Source organism: Microcaecilia unicolor, chromosome 6, assembly GCF_901765095.1.
Source record: "Microcaecilia unicolor chromosome 6, aMicUni1.1, whole genome shotgun sequence".
In the NCBI taxonomy this organism is placed as follows: Eukaryota; Metazoa; Chordata; class Amphibia; order Gymnophiona; family Siphonopidae; genus Microcaecilia; species Microcaecilia unicolor.
The window spans coordinates 182,459,540-182,474,508 of record NC_044036.1 but is presented as its reverse complement, the minus strand read 5'-3'; the positions used below and the strand labels follow the sequence as shown (position 1 = coordinate 182,474,508).

General features: G+C 45.0%; 1 protein-coding gene across 1 annotated transcript in view; it reads left to right on the top strand.

The window, feature by feature from the left end:
• Positions 1–14,969, top strand: part of BSN (bassoon presynaptic cytomatrix protein) — a 304,960-nt gene that overhangs the window by 245,022 nt on the left and 44,969 nt on the right. Inside the window, exon 8 of the mRNA XM_030206778.1 lies at positions 14,145–14,238. Coding sequence (XP_030062638.1) covers positions 14,145–14,238 — 94 coding nt within the window. The remainder of the gene's footprint in view (positions 1–14,144; positions 14,239–14,969) is intronic.

The following is a 14,969-nucleotide window of genomic DNA, read 5'->3' as shown; positions in this document are numbered from 1 at the left end:
GTCAAATTATTTTTTAGAATCATTTGGTAGCCCCAAAGAGTGAAGGACAACCAGGTGAAATGAGAGGGGTATTTTGCAAGAAATATTCTGTGTTGTTAACTTCCACACAGCTGTGCTGTTACTATAAATGATTGTTATTGAATTAAACAACATCAAAACCTGGAAAGATGTCTTGGTTCTTATAGCCTCTCACTTTAAACATACGTGCCCTCCCCCTTCCTCTCTATCTACCACAGGGATTCAGGTATTCTAGTATGTACTTAATGCCTATTCTGTAACTTGCAGGTGAAATTCTGCGTGAAATTGTGCCCTCAAGTTTACAGAATCCGGGGGATTGTGCATATCTGTGAGAGCTGTTTAATTGTCAGATGCTTTGAAGGAGCAGCATAACGGTTAGTGCAGCGGCCTAAGAACCAGGGGAACCCAATTCAATTCCCTCTGCAGCTCCTTATGACTCGGGGCAAGTCACTTAACCCTCCATTGCCCCAGGTACAAAATAAGAACCTGTATATAATATATAAACTACTTTGATTGTAACCACAGAAAGGCAGTATATCAAATCCCATCCCCTTTCCGCTTAATGTCACATGTTGTAACATTTAAAGCAATTCAACTGCACACAGATCCAAGTTACCAATATATTGTAATATTTTTCTCTCTCTTAATGTTCTTAACTTATTATAAACTAGTAAAAAAAGGCCCGTTTCTGACACAAATGAAACGGGCGCTAGCATGGGTTTCCTCGGTGTGTGTATGTTTGAGAGAGTGTGTTTGAGAGTGATTGTGTGTGAATGAGAGTGTGAATGTGTGTCTGTGCGAGAGAGAGTGTGGGTGCGAGCGTGTCTGTGAGAGAGTGTGTGTGTGAGAATCAGGGTTGCCAGCAGGGAAAAATTTTCCTACTACTACTACTTAGCATTTCTATAGCGCTGCCAGAGTTACGCAGCGCTGTACAAGTTTAAACATGGGGAAGGACAGTCCCTGCTCCCGAAACAGCCATAAACCCACCCAAAAACCGCCGGTAGCCAATCCCCGTCTTCCTCGTCACCGAACCCCGCCCCGCATCACTAACCCCGCCCCGCATCACCTAACCCCGCCCCCACGTCACTAACCTCGCCTCCCACGTCACTAACCCCGCCTCCCACGTCACTAACTCCACCCCCTATGTCATCCCTGACATCAGCCCCGCCCCTGAAAGGCTTCTATTGGTCCAATTTGGACCATTAGAAGCCCAGGAAAAGCTTCTATTGGACCAAATTGGACCAATAGAAGCCCCGGAAAAACCCGCCGAACTCGCACAGCGGCGACGGGAAAACCGCCCAAAAAACCGCATCCCACGGCCGGTGAAATTTTCCCCCCGCCGCTGGCGAAAACCCGCCCAATTGGGCAGTAAAACCGCCCACCTGGCAACCTTGGTGAGAATGAGAGTGTATACGAGTGTGTGATTGTGACACAGTGTGAGACATAGAGTGTGTGGTGGTCAGTGTATGAGAGTGAGAGAGACACTGTGTGTGTGGCAGAGATACCTCCCCCTCCCTCTGTGTGGTCGCAGGACCCCTCCCCCTTCTGGTTCCACTCTCCCCCTCCTCTCATGTCTCTGGACACTCCCTTTCCCCCTCTGGTCTCGGTATCCCTCCCCCCTCCTCCTCCTCCCTCTTCTTTCTCTCACACAGTCACGTTCCTGCTTGTTTGTGTCTGGCACTCTCTGGGTCCTTGAGCTGGTCTTGGATGTATTTTGGAGACAGTGTTGTTATTTTTTGCAGGCTTCGGAGAGCTGTTTCTCTTTTGCTGCTTCTAGAGATACCTCCCCCCCCCCCTCCCTCTCTGTGGTCTCAGTACCCCTCCCCCTCCTCCTCCCTCTTCTTTCCCTCACGCAGTCATGTTGGTGCTGCTTGTTTGTGTCTGGCACTGTCTGGGACCTTGAGGTGGTCTTGGATGTATTTTGGAGACAGTATCGTTATTTTTGTCAGGCTTGGGAGAGCTGTTTCTCTTTTGTTGCTTCTGTACTGAATTCTTTGAATGGGCCCGGCAGATGGATATGCTCCGTTGCTGTACATCGGGTCTGGTTCGGTTGCTATAGTGCTGGGGCCATCGAAACTTCCTCCGTCTCTGGACAGCGAATTTTGAATCAGATGTGGGAGTGGAGCCGTGCATTCCCCTGTTTGAAGGGGTGGGACTTGTGTGTGTTTTTTTTAAACAAACGCCGCTGCTGCTTTTTCTTCTTGTCCTCCTCCTGCTCCTCTGCGCCGATTAAAGCAAGGTGGTTTAGAAGTCCGTGTGAGTGTTTGGGAGGGGGAGCTGAACTGGGTGCGGATGCTGTGGCTCGAGCTGGTAGTGCAGGCGTGTGCAGGAATCTCTGTCAGCTGATTCCCTTCCTGGGTCGCGTGAACGCCGGCTTGGAGAATCACCGAATCTAGACAGAGCTTCCAGAGTAAGGGCGCCGATGTAGATGTGGGTTACTGGCGGTCTTCACCTGCGCTTTCTTCGCGGTTGATCCCCGTGCTGGTACACTGTGCAGGAGTGTGATAGACTTTTTCTGACCAGCCTGGAGTGACTCAGTGACTGCTTTTTTCTCCGGTTTGTCGCCAAGGGGGGGGGGGGGGGGGGCACTGACAGCTGATTCCTAGGCAGGGGGAGGAGTAGGGAAACACGTGTTTCCCTACTCCTCCCCCTGCCTGGGAGGTTTTCTGTTTTGCATCTGTGCTTGCGACGTCATCCGAGGCTTCACCCGAGGCACAGCCAATCAGCAGTGCAACACGGTTGGTGAGTGTCATAGCTCCGCCCTCGACATCATCACGTTTGACGCGTGGGCGGGGCAGACACTCCTGGACTAAAATTGGTCTCTGCCGCCTCACTTTTAGAACGTTGGGAAAGTGAGGCTTCATTAGAACATTGGAGGTGCGTTTTATATAGAGAGATAATTTCTTCATGTGGACCAAACACTGGGCTTCACATCTACCAGCCTCCCTCTGCCACTTTAAATATTTTAACCATAAAGTTGTCATCCCTTCTGACCCTCTGACATTACTGGGCTTCCTTTGTGGACCTCGACTCCCCTCATGCCTTGGGACTTCTTGTTCGAATTTAGAGTGGGTCAGCGGTTCAATTGCCATTTCTTTGCTTGAGATCTTCACCCTTAAGATTTTTCCTTTTTTGGAATAAACCTTGACCAGCCTGCCTTCCTAGGGCTACTGTAGTCTATGGTCTTTGCCATCTCATAGGCAGCCACCTAGGTTTTAATTTCTTCCCTTCCTGGGTGCTTGATACCCTGAAGTGGATTTTATATCCAACTTTCTTAACATCTCTCCTTATGGACGTCTCCTCCTTAGGTCTCTGGGATCTTTCCCCTTGGAGTATGTACTTTCCAGGGCCCACTCAGGCTTGACCCCTCCTTAGAAATCTTTAGGGACTGCTTCTCAGATATCTGCCTCTGAACCCTTAATGTTTTCCACTTCAGGCCTCTACTTCCTACCCTTTGCCCTTGGCCTTTCATTAGCTTGGGCCAGTTCAGCTTAGGCCATTTTGGCTGTGAAGCTTTGCTCCTATTCCTTGCCCCTTTTGTTCCCTTACTTAACTAGGTACGGGCTTCTTTGTTTTGCCTAATGGCCTCCTTCAATTGCAGGGTTTTCTCCCTTCTGCAATTGAGCCTGGGTAGCACGCAGGTCAACTGTCACCTGAGCTGCCTCCTGTTCCTTGGATCTGGCTTGAGTTAACAAATCACTTATCTCCTCCAGGGCCAGCTGTAAGCTCAAATTTTTCTCCCATAATTCCAACCTCTTGACTTCTCTTAGTTTATTCTGGAGGTCTAGAATGCAGGATTTTGCTTCCTGGAGCTCCTGTTCCCTATTGTTCCTCTCCTGGGAGAGTTCCTTCAATGCGCCTGGCATTTATTTTCCAGGCCCTACTTGACCTCTTTTAAATCCTCCTCTGCTTCTATCATTTTAGCCAGTTGGCTAAATTCCTCCTTTCCCTGTACATTTGCTTCTCTCATCTCCTGATTTTGGACATCATGCATCTTTTTGACTTCCTCAAGTACCCACTGGACTAATTCCTCTTCCAGGCACTCCCGGAGCTTCTCCTGAACTACGCCTGGCTCAGGGCCCTCCATGCCTGATCCACCCATTCTAGCTGTAGTTCTAATACCTTTTTATGTTGGGCTAGAACCTTTATACTCTGGGTCAGTTCTTGGCTTTGAGCCCCTAACATCGTGCAAATGTGCTTTTAAGTCCTCCGCTAACCCAGTGGCTTTCTTGAGTTCACCTGCTACTTTTTCCACTGCAAGGGCCTTTTTTGCTTGTTCTCCTGGACCTGTGTCTTCAACTGCTGCCTTTCCCTGGCAAAGGCCTTCTATAGCTGGGACAGTTCTTCTTCCTTCTCTGCCCTGAGCTTTTGCTCATCTGTCAGCTTACGCTTCAGAGCTGTTAATAGGCGTTCATTTACTTCCTTATATTTTTATAGCTTAGCCTTTCATCTTTTAATAACTTTCTACCATTCCATTTTCTCTGCTGATTCCCCTACTTGGGACTCCTTCAGCACTATCCATTTTATCCATCTGTTCATAATGCCCGGCCGCCATTTCCAAGGCCTATATCCAGATTTTATTATCTTACTGTCACTGTTGTGGCCGTGCCCTTATGTTCAGACCTACTGTTTCTCTGTATCTAGCTCTGTGACCTCTACAGTCTGCCTTTTTTCCTGTTGTTGTTCTTCCTGTTAGCTAAGCCTCACTTTGGTATCCCTGAAGCCAAGCCTCGATTCGGTCTCCCTGCTTTTGCTTCATTTCCTATTTGTGACATCATCAGCCTACTCCTTTATAAGGACCCGAGCTTTCCTGCGTTGCCTTTGCAACAGGTCTATTTTCCTTTTTCTTGTTGTACTGTTGTTTGATTCTGAGGGAACTGGTCTTCTTGTTAAACTGTGTCTCTGGGCTCAGCCCTGAGCCCTGTGTGAGTGGTTTTGGTTTGAATATGTATGGTTTACTTTCCTGTTAGGTTTGCTCTCAAGCAAAGCCCTCTTTTGTTTCTCTGTGTGTGGTGGTCTGCTTTAAACCTGTATGGATTACTAGCCTGTTAACTTTACTTCCAAGCAAAGCCCTGTTCTGTATTTCTGTGTGTGTGGTTTTGCTTTGAACCAGAATAGATTATTTTCTTCTTGTCTAGGCTCTCCAGCTTAATCCTGTTCTGTTTCTTTGTGTGGTTTCCCTTGTTACCTTTCACTGTTCAGAGAGTCAGTTGTTGCCAGCCCAGCTGCTTTCCTTGATTACTTTGCTTCCACAGCCTAGCTGCTTTCTTTGATTACCTTGCTCCCATGCAGCTGGGTGTGCTCTGTCTCTGCCTGCCTTTCCTTTCTCTTTCTGAGTTCTGGTAAGAACATTGTTTGTTTCCCTTTGTTTGCTTTAAATATTTGACTGCAGTGTAAGCCCTGCTTCTTTCTGGTATGTTTTAGAAGCAGCCCTTCCCATTAGCCTTCTTTAACTCAACAAAAAGTTTGTCTCCTGATTCTTGTGAGCATTGCTCCTTATCTGATCTGTGTATGTAAAGGCAGCTTTCCCTGTTTGCTTACTTTTTCCTTTGTCTCTAGTGTCTGTTATTTGACTCTGTGGCACAGCCTTGTGTATTCCTATAAGTGGCTTCCCTTTACCCTTGTGTGTTGTGTGGCCAGCCTTGTGTATTCTTATGAGTAGTTTCCCTTTACCCTTGTGTGTTGTGTGGCCAGCCTTGTGTATTCTTATGAGTGGCTTCTCTTTTCCCTGAGTGCTGTATGGTACAGTCTAGAGTGTATTCCTATAGTTGGCTCCCCTTTTCCCTTGAGTGCTGCATGGCCAGCCTTGTGTATTTTTATGAGTGGCTTCCCTTTTCCCTTGAGTGCTGTATGGCACAGCCTAGTGTATTGCTATGAGTGGCTTCCCTTTTCTCTGAGTGTTGTATGGTACAGCCTAGAGTGCATTCCTATAGTTGGCTCCCCTTTTCCCTTGACTGCCTGGTGGCACACCCTTGAGTATTCCTTTGAGTGGCTTCCCTCTTCCCTGTGTGCTGTATGGTACAGCTTAGAGTGTTCCTTCATGAGTGGCTTCCCTTATCCTTGAGTGCTGTGTGGCATAGCCATGAGTGTTCCTTTGTGTGGCCTTGTCTTGAGTTTTTCCTGTGTGCTTTTTGTTTGAGTTCTCTCTGTGAGGTTTCTGGTTGTGCTTGAGTGGATTGCTTATTCGTTTAGCTGCAACTACTAGCACAGCCTTGAGCGGTCTCTCTGTGTGGCACGAGTGGGCCGATCTTCTGCTTAGCTATGTCTACTAGCACAGTCCTGTGTCCTCTCTGGTTCTGTTTGTGCTTGAGTGGGTGGTTCTTCTGTTTAGCTGGGACTACTAGACCAGCCCTGTGCTACCTATCTGTGCGATTTCTGTTGACTTGTTTAGGATTATTCGTTTATAGCTGTGGATCTAGCACAGCCCTGAGTGTCCTCTCTGTTTGGTTTTGTTTGTGCTTGAGGGGGTGGTTCTTCTGTTTAGCTGGGACTACTAGCTCAGCCTTGAGTTACCTCTCTGTGTGATGTCTATTTGACTTGGTTAGGACTATTCATTTATAGCTGGGGTTCTAAGCCCAGTCCTGTGCTGCCTTCCTGTGTGGTTTTCTTATCTTTTACTTGTGGTTTCTACCACGTGAGTCTAGGTAGGGTTGTCTTTTCCCCTTCAGTTTCTTTGTGTAGGGTCTTTTGACCCCTTGTTTGTAGCTCTGTGTAGTGCAGTGTGTGTGCACTGCTTGAGTAGTACTTTCTCAAGAGATTCTGTTCTGTTTCTTTTCCCTTCCCTCTAGTATGATTCTGTTCCAGTTTGGCCATGAGGCCTGTACACTTGGACTCTGTACGAGTGGGTTCCGGATTGGCCGTGAGGCCCACCTGAATGGTCTATTTCCCTTTTCTGGTTGTGCTTGTTGCTTGTCTTGAGTGTGCTCTGTCTATTTGCCATGTCTGGTATCCTGTTTGCATTCAGTGCCTGGTTCGCCTCTGCTCTGCGCCTCCACAGAGGACTTGTCTGCTGCAGCCCAAGGGCTCACCATCCTGGGTTCTGTGACACTTCCCATGCCTGAAGTAATTTATATTTAACTGCCCCCTTCCTGGGACCTACCCTCTTCAAAGCATTTATCTCAGGTTCTAATAGGGTTTGTTTCTTCTTCAATGCAAACCACATACTAACCCAAACCCTGAATCTTGGTCTTCCTTTGGGGACCTTGCTAGTTCCTGACCTAACTTTATCCGCTCGTCCCATTCTAACTTCTGGGACATCCAGTGCTGTGCCTCCATAGTGGCACTACTTAGTTCAGCTATAGGAAGAACTGCCTTTTGCACTTTTTCATGGGATTAGACCACTTCCCCACCCATATCCTGTTCACACGCATACACGACACTCTATGGTAACTATTAACCATCTGGGGTTCAGGTTCTTCCTCCTTGGGATAAAAATTATTATCAATATTTTGACATAGGTCCCCACCTCCAGGGCCTATCTTCTATCGTAGGTATGGGAGATTTAACCTTTCCACTTTCTCTCTCCACTGTACATGGCACCTTCCAAACTTTAGGTCACCCTAGCCCCTGGGACCCCTGGTGGTACTCCTACAGTGGACACCCCATGCCCCTCCTTACCTCAGACACCTTCTTTCTACCTGGCTTCTGATCTCTCCCGAGTTCCCTATGATCCATTCGTAGCGGTTCCCCTTTAACTCCCCTTGCAACTGGCTTTATTTTTCCCAGTCAATTCTTTAACATCTGTCCAGGTCCTCAAGAAGTATGGTCACCTCACCCCTTCCAGAATTCCCATATATTCCTCTAGGATTCTCTTGGGGAAGTGTGACTTCCCTCAACTAGTTTCTTTATCCCCTTCTGCACTACCCCCTCCCTTTGCCACTTTCTGTGATGGGCGGAATTTAACCTGTAACCTCAAAAACCTCTGCAAGCCCTAAATCAGGAAGTTGCATCAGAGAGGGCCAGGCACAGCAGACTGGGAAGGCTCCATAGTGCCTGTGTGAATCGTGTATGGCCTGAAAATGTAAGCTGCAAGCACTTCAGCGGTAGCGGGGGAAGGAGAAGGAAGCGGCAGTGTTCCTGGACCTGCAGGAAGGAAGGTAGTAAGTGATGCTGGCTTTATTTATTTATTTGCTGCATTTGTACCCCACATTTTCCCACCAATTTGCAGGCTCAATGTGGCTTACATTATGTTGCAAAGGCATCATCATTAACAGAGTAAGATTCGGCATAATATTACAGATTAATATGTAGGAAATCAGATAAATAGGGTCAATAGAATGATATACATAACATGAAAGTGAGAGCAGATTAAGATATAATGATCAATAATGATAATATGATTAAAATAATCAAATTAGAAGAGATCAGTATTAATTAGTTCTGGCATAGACTGGAATCAAGTGTGAAGTAGGAGGCTGCTGAGAGGCAGAGGTGTGCTGGTAAAATGATAGTGGGGATGGGACGACTTTCCTATGAAGAGAGGCTGAGAAGGCTAGGGCTTTTCAGCTTGGAGAAGAGACGGCTGAGGGGAGATATGATAGAAGTGTATAAAATAATGAGTGGAATGGATCGGGTGGATGTGAAGCGACTGTTCACGCTATCCAAAAATACTAGGACTAGAGGGCATGAGTTGAAGCTACAGTGTGGTAAATTTAAAACGAATCGGAGAAAATTTTTCTTCACCCAACGTGTAATTAGACTCTGGAATTCATTGCCGGAGAACGTGGTACGGGCGGTTAGCTTGACGGAGTTTAAAAAGGGGTTAGATAGATTCCTAAAGGACAAGTCCATAGACCGCTATTAAATGGACTGGAAAAATTCCTCATTTTTAGGTATAACTTGTCTGGAATGTTTTTACGTTTGGGGAGCGTGCCAGGTGCCCTTGACCTGGATTGGCCACTGTCGGTGACAGGATGCTGGGCTAGATGGACCTTTGGTCTTTCCCAGTATGGCACTACTTATGTACTTATGTACTTATGGTGTGAGAGGAGGGGGCTGCAGGGAGGCAGAGGTGTGCTGCTGTGACAGGAGGAGGCTGCAGGGAAAGGGAGACCCATATTGGGGGTGTGTGGAGACCCATGTGGTCGGGGGGGGGGGGGTGCAGAGACCCATGTGACCGGGGGTGCCATGGAGACCCATGTGGCCGGTGGGGGGGGGGGAGGGTGCCACGAACCGAAAAAGTTTGGGAACCCCTGGCTTTGTCCATCTTTAGCTACCTCCTCATGAACACTGCTCTAAAATTCATTCAGGGTCTATGACACTTCTGTTCCAATTTGTGTTTGTCTTCTATGGTCCTAATTCTGGCCCTTCATCTGTGAACACAGAACATAAATATTTGTTAAGCAATTCCACCTTATCGTTATCAGATTCTACATATTCCTCCCCTTCTGCTTTGAATTTCATAATGCTACTTTTGCAATTCCTTTGATGACTAACGCATCTAAAAACTGTCTTGTCCCCCCCCCATTTTACCGCATTGGCTATTCTTTCTTCTATTTGCATCTTTGCTTTCCTGACTACTTTACCAGCTTCTCTTAGCTTTTCCAGATATTGTTGCCTGTTTTCATGTTTGTACAATCTCTTGTAGTTTATGAAGGCTAACATTCTTTTCCTTACCTTTTCAGCTACTACTTTTGAGAATCAAAACAGCCTCCTTTTCCTCTTACTTTACGTTCTTTACAAAAAAGGTTTTGTTGCCCTTAAAGGTTGTTCCTTTCAGTTTTTCCCACTTCGTTTCTACTTCTTCCAGACATTTTCATCCAACTAATTCCTTGAGGTAATCCCTCATCTCAATAAAGTTAGTTTTTTAAAAGTCTAGAACCCTCATTTTTGAATCTTCTCCACACCTGTCTTAATATTAAACCACACCATCCGGTGATCACAGGATGCCAGATATTACACACTGTAACATCGGAAACACTCTCCCCATTTGTAAGCACTAAGAGGCCCTTTTACTAAGACGTGCAGGTGCCTATGTGCATACAACGTGCGTCAAATTAGAACTACCACCTGGCTACCATATGCCCCAGGCGGTAATTCAAATTTTGACGCATGTCCAAAACATGCGGCAGAAAATAATTTCTATTTTCTACTGTGTGGCGCTAACCAGGCGGTAATTGGCAGTATACGCACACTGATGATTACTGCTTAGTTAACGTGTGAGACCTTACTGTTAAGTCAATGAGTGGTGGTATGGTCTCAGGCCGAAAATGGACGCTCGCTGATTTTTATTTTGCCACATGTCAATTTTTGGCAAAAAAGAGGTCTTTTTTGCAGGCACGCTGAAAAATGGACCTGCGCATGTGCAATACATCCACCTACACCAGTGCAGGCCATTTTTCGGCGCACCTTAATAAACGCGCCCTTAAGTCTAGTATGTCCTCATTCTGCATGGGCTCCATTACCAACTGTCAGAACAGTTCTTTCTGTAGAGAATCCAGGATTATCCTACTTCTAGAAGACTCCACAAAAGGGCTACACCAAAACATCTGACATACTAGAATACCTATTAGTAATACTTCTCCTTTCACAGCTATATTTTGAATGTCTTCAAATAAAATCTCTGTCCACTTTCTCTGTCTGTAAAGGAGGCCTGTGTATCACACCACCAATGTAAATACATTTTGCATTCCTTCTTTCCAGTTTGATCCACAGTACTTCTTCCTTACCCCTACCAAAACCCTCATCCACACCCTTGTCACCTCTCATTTAGACTACTGCAATCTGCTTCTTGCTGGCCTCCCTCTTAGTCACCTCTCCCCCCTCCAGTCGGTTCAAAACTCTGCTGCCCGTCTCGTCTTCCACCAGGGTCGCTTTACTCATACTACCCCTCTCCTCAAGACCCTTCACTGGCTCCCTATCCGTTTTCGCATCCTGTTCAAACTTCTACTACTAACCTATAAATGTACTCACTCTGCTGCTCCCCAGTATCTCTCCACACTCGTCCTTCCCTACACCCCTTCCCGTGCACTCCGCTCCATGGATAAATCCTTCTTATGTGTTCCCTTCTCCACTACTGCCAACTCCAGACTTCGCGCCTTCTGTCTCGCTGCACCCTACGCCTGGAATAAACTTCCTGAGCCCCTACGTCTTGCCCCATCCTTGGCCACCTTTAAATCTAGACTGAAAGCCCACCTCTTTAACATTGCTTTTGACTCGTAACCACTTGTAACCACTCGCCTCCACCTACCCTCCTCTCTTCCTTCCCGTTCACATTAATTGATTTGATTTGCTTACTTTATTTATTTATTTTTTTGTCTATTAGATTGTAAGCTCTTTGAGCAGGGACTGTCTTTCTTCTATGTTTGTGCAGCGCTGCGTACGCCTTGTAGCGCTATAAAAATGCTAAGTAGTAGTAGTACCCCCATAAGTCCTGCAATTCTGTTGCTTTAATATTATCTTCCTGTTACAAGAAATATTTAACTTGGGGAAATTGCTTGGAGCATTCGCTAATATTTATAAGTTTTGAGATATATTTTTGTTAATTCTCCACCAATTACCTATTAAGGTAATATTCACAATTGTAATGACTTAAATATTATATTTTGTGTTTACATTAACCTGCACTGCATAAGATTTAGGAACTTGTGCTCAAAGCATGGCACTAAGTTTTTAAAAGCGACCATATAATTAGCTTTAGAAAGATTTATTTACAATACAGGTTTCAGTAATTGCAGCAAGAGGTAGTCTTTTAAAAAGGATCTTTTAAAAAGGATCTTGGAACAGAGAATTTGTGCTTTAAAACAACAAGGTAACAGGCTTAAATCAGGTTAACTTACAAGTCCTTCTGCTACAAGGCATGCTGTGGTCCAGCTGATTGATGAGCAACATGAGGTAAGAGGAGAGAGAATCTGTAGCAGGAGCAGGGCTTCAGCAGAGGAGAAAGATCTGGGCTGCAGCCAAAGAGAAGAATCTGTCTCTGTGTGGAACAGCTCCTGCCTTTTCTGCATTGCAAGTTGCAGGAAGACATGATCACATGAATCCCAGCACTTGCTTCCTGGTTGCACTGCACCCTGGGTAGTTGCAATGAATCATGGTGCCTGGTCTCATGTTTTATGACATCATAAGACTTCCTGTCTGGACTTTTGCTGACAAATGGTCTATTGAAGCAAAAGCAAGCAGATGGCTTCATGTTTATGATTTCCTCTGAGTCCTTTTGTCTTTACTAGCTAGGGTCACACCTCTCCCGCCTTTCTGTCTCTTGGCTTTTTGATCCTTTGTTCACCCTCAGGAAGGCTTTTTGATCAGAGGAAGGGAGGAAGTTTAAAAAAAAACTCTTTGAAGTAGCCTCTTACTTGTTTGTATTTGAATAGTCCTTTTGTTAAGAGTAGTAGAGGTGTTAATGGCTTTAGGAAACCACCTAGACAAGCTTTTGCTATCAGAAGTTTCCCAGGGGGAGGGGGAAAGAGGGACTTGGATGAAAGCCAGACCAGTTTATAATGATTCTGTCCCAATGAGTCCTTAAAAGTTGTATTTTTATATTGGTACCTGATCCAGCAAAATCAATAATTCTGCTACATATTTAATTCTGACAATTAAACACATATTATGTTACATTCCTACCCTGTCTTTCCTGAACAGATTATAATCCGATATAATTATATCCCAGTCTTGGTTCTCCATGAATCCCGCCTATGTGACTGCCACTAAATCCAAATCAGACTTTTCCATCACAGCCTCTAGACCCAGAAACTTATTTCCCATGCTACAAGCATTAGTATACTCTGATTTCCAATTGTTGCCCATTTTATGTTTCACTTACCTGCGAGCTTATACTTACCTGGGGTTGTGATCATCCAGCCCCAATTATTCTAGTTTAAAGTTATCTTCAGTAGGTTAGCCACTCTGCTGCTAAAGATACTTCTTCCGTTCTTTGATAGATGGACACCATCTGTGCTCAGACGTTCTTGGAGAATCATCCCATGGTCCAAGAAGCTTAAACGCTCTTAATTATACGATCTGTGCAGCCATCCATTCATCTCCAGGGTATAAGCTTGTCTGTCTTGGCCTTTACCCTTGACAGGGAGGATTGACGAGACCACCCCCTGCACATCTCTGCTTCACCTTCTCTCTCAGAGCCATTAAGTCACTTTTGATGTGTTTGGAGGCGTACCTAGCACTGTCATTTGTGCCAACATTGATAAGCAGCATTGGATCATAGTCAGTAGGCTCGATGAGTCTCGCAAGCTCTCCATAGCATCTTGACCCCTGGTAGACAGCATACCTTCTGGGACATCATGTGTGGTCGACCATAGTGACATAGTAGGAAACAGCTTGTCCCTTACAAAAGAAACTCATATCATATGAGATGATGTGATATAACATATACATACTTGATCTTGCTCTGTCCTGACCAGAGTTGGTGTTAGACATGGCTGGGGCCTGCATGAAAAACCTCTCATTGGCCTTAAATCTCCAGCATAGTGGAGTTAAATCTCCAACTTTAGGAAACATTTTTATAACAGAATGCTCTTTCATCTTCCCTTCTCAGATAGCATGACTGGTTGGCATTATGTAATTCTTGGTAGCCTAACACTGGGAGGGTACCTCCTTTGAGGCTCTGTCTTAACAATGCCCTGGCCAGCAGAAGCAGGCACAAGAGCAGCAATCATCTTCACCCCTTCTCAAGGCCTGTGTGAACCAACTCTTTTTATATCCTTCCTACTGTCCTCTCTCTTTTGTTTGAATAGTTTGTATGTTCTACATTATAACGTGTACTTATTCCTTGGTCTTTTTTGTTTAGTATGTTTAGGGGTTGATGCTCAGGCTGGCGGTAGTGGGCTTGTTTGTTGTTGGTTTTTTTTTTTGCTGCCGCCCATGTTATTCCTGGATATTCAGTGACTAGCCGTATCTGGCCACCAGCATTGAATAAACTTTTGCAGCCATTTTTTATGTGGCTAAGTGGAATATTCAGCTCCACACAAAAGATTTAACTGTTTCTGACCAGTTAAATCACTTTGGGGCTAATTTTCAAAGCATGTAGACTTACAAGGTTCCATAGGTTACTCTGAATATCAACCCCTTAAGTTTTATTAACTGTGCCTAATACTATCCACTGTCAATTTCAATATACAGATGAAAGACCTGAGTAAATACTGGACACACTTAAAATGTTTTATTTTTTTCAGCCAAAATCAGAGCATACAGATAGTCCAAAACCAGCAATGAAAGCAGCACAAGGAAGAGCACCACAAGCACATCCACAGGGAATTCCAGCAGCAGGTCAGTGGTATTGTCTTTGTACCACAATATGAAGCTGATGCCAATAACAGTTTGTCTTTTCTGCTTGTAAATGATCCCAACCCCAAATGTAACAAAATAGAACTGAGTCAATATTCAGGAAGCTGCTAATCAGCAAAAAAAAAAAAAAATCCATGGGGTCGATAATCAAAGCAATTTAACCAGTCAGGAATGGCTCCTGGCCAGTTGAATTGTTTGTACGGGGCTATCTGCTGATAATCAATTGCACCTAACTTGTTAGTGATCACCAAACACAAAACCAGAGTCGGTGCCGATATTCAGCAGTTAATCGCATACAGGACTGCATAAAACACACTTCTCTCTTCATGCGGTTCAGCTTAAGCGTTTAAGGGCTGAATATTGCATTTAAACCACATAAGCTTTAGCTGGCTGCATACAACCAGCTATTCAATGGCAGTGCCCAGACATGGGTCAGCATTGCATTTCTGGGCATAAAGCCTGCGGTGGATAAAAAAATGCTGACTGTTGCCAGCTGAATATTGATCTCCATATAAATATGTCTTGAGATAAAACTGTAAATATTCAAAAACGGGCTAGTTATCAAAAAAAAGTACCAATTTAATTATATATTTCACTATGGATAGCAAAACGTATACCTATACTTGATCCAAAATATCAGGATGTTCTGCCAAGAACCATTTGGGAAAAGGTTATAATATTAACCCTTTAGTGTCCAATGTTCCCGTAATAAG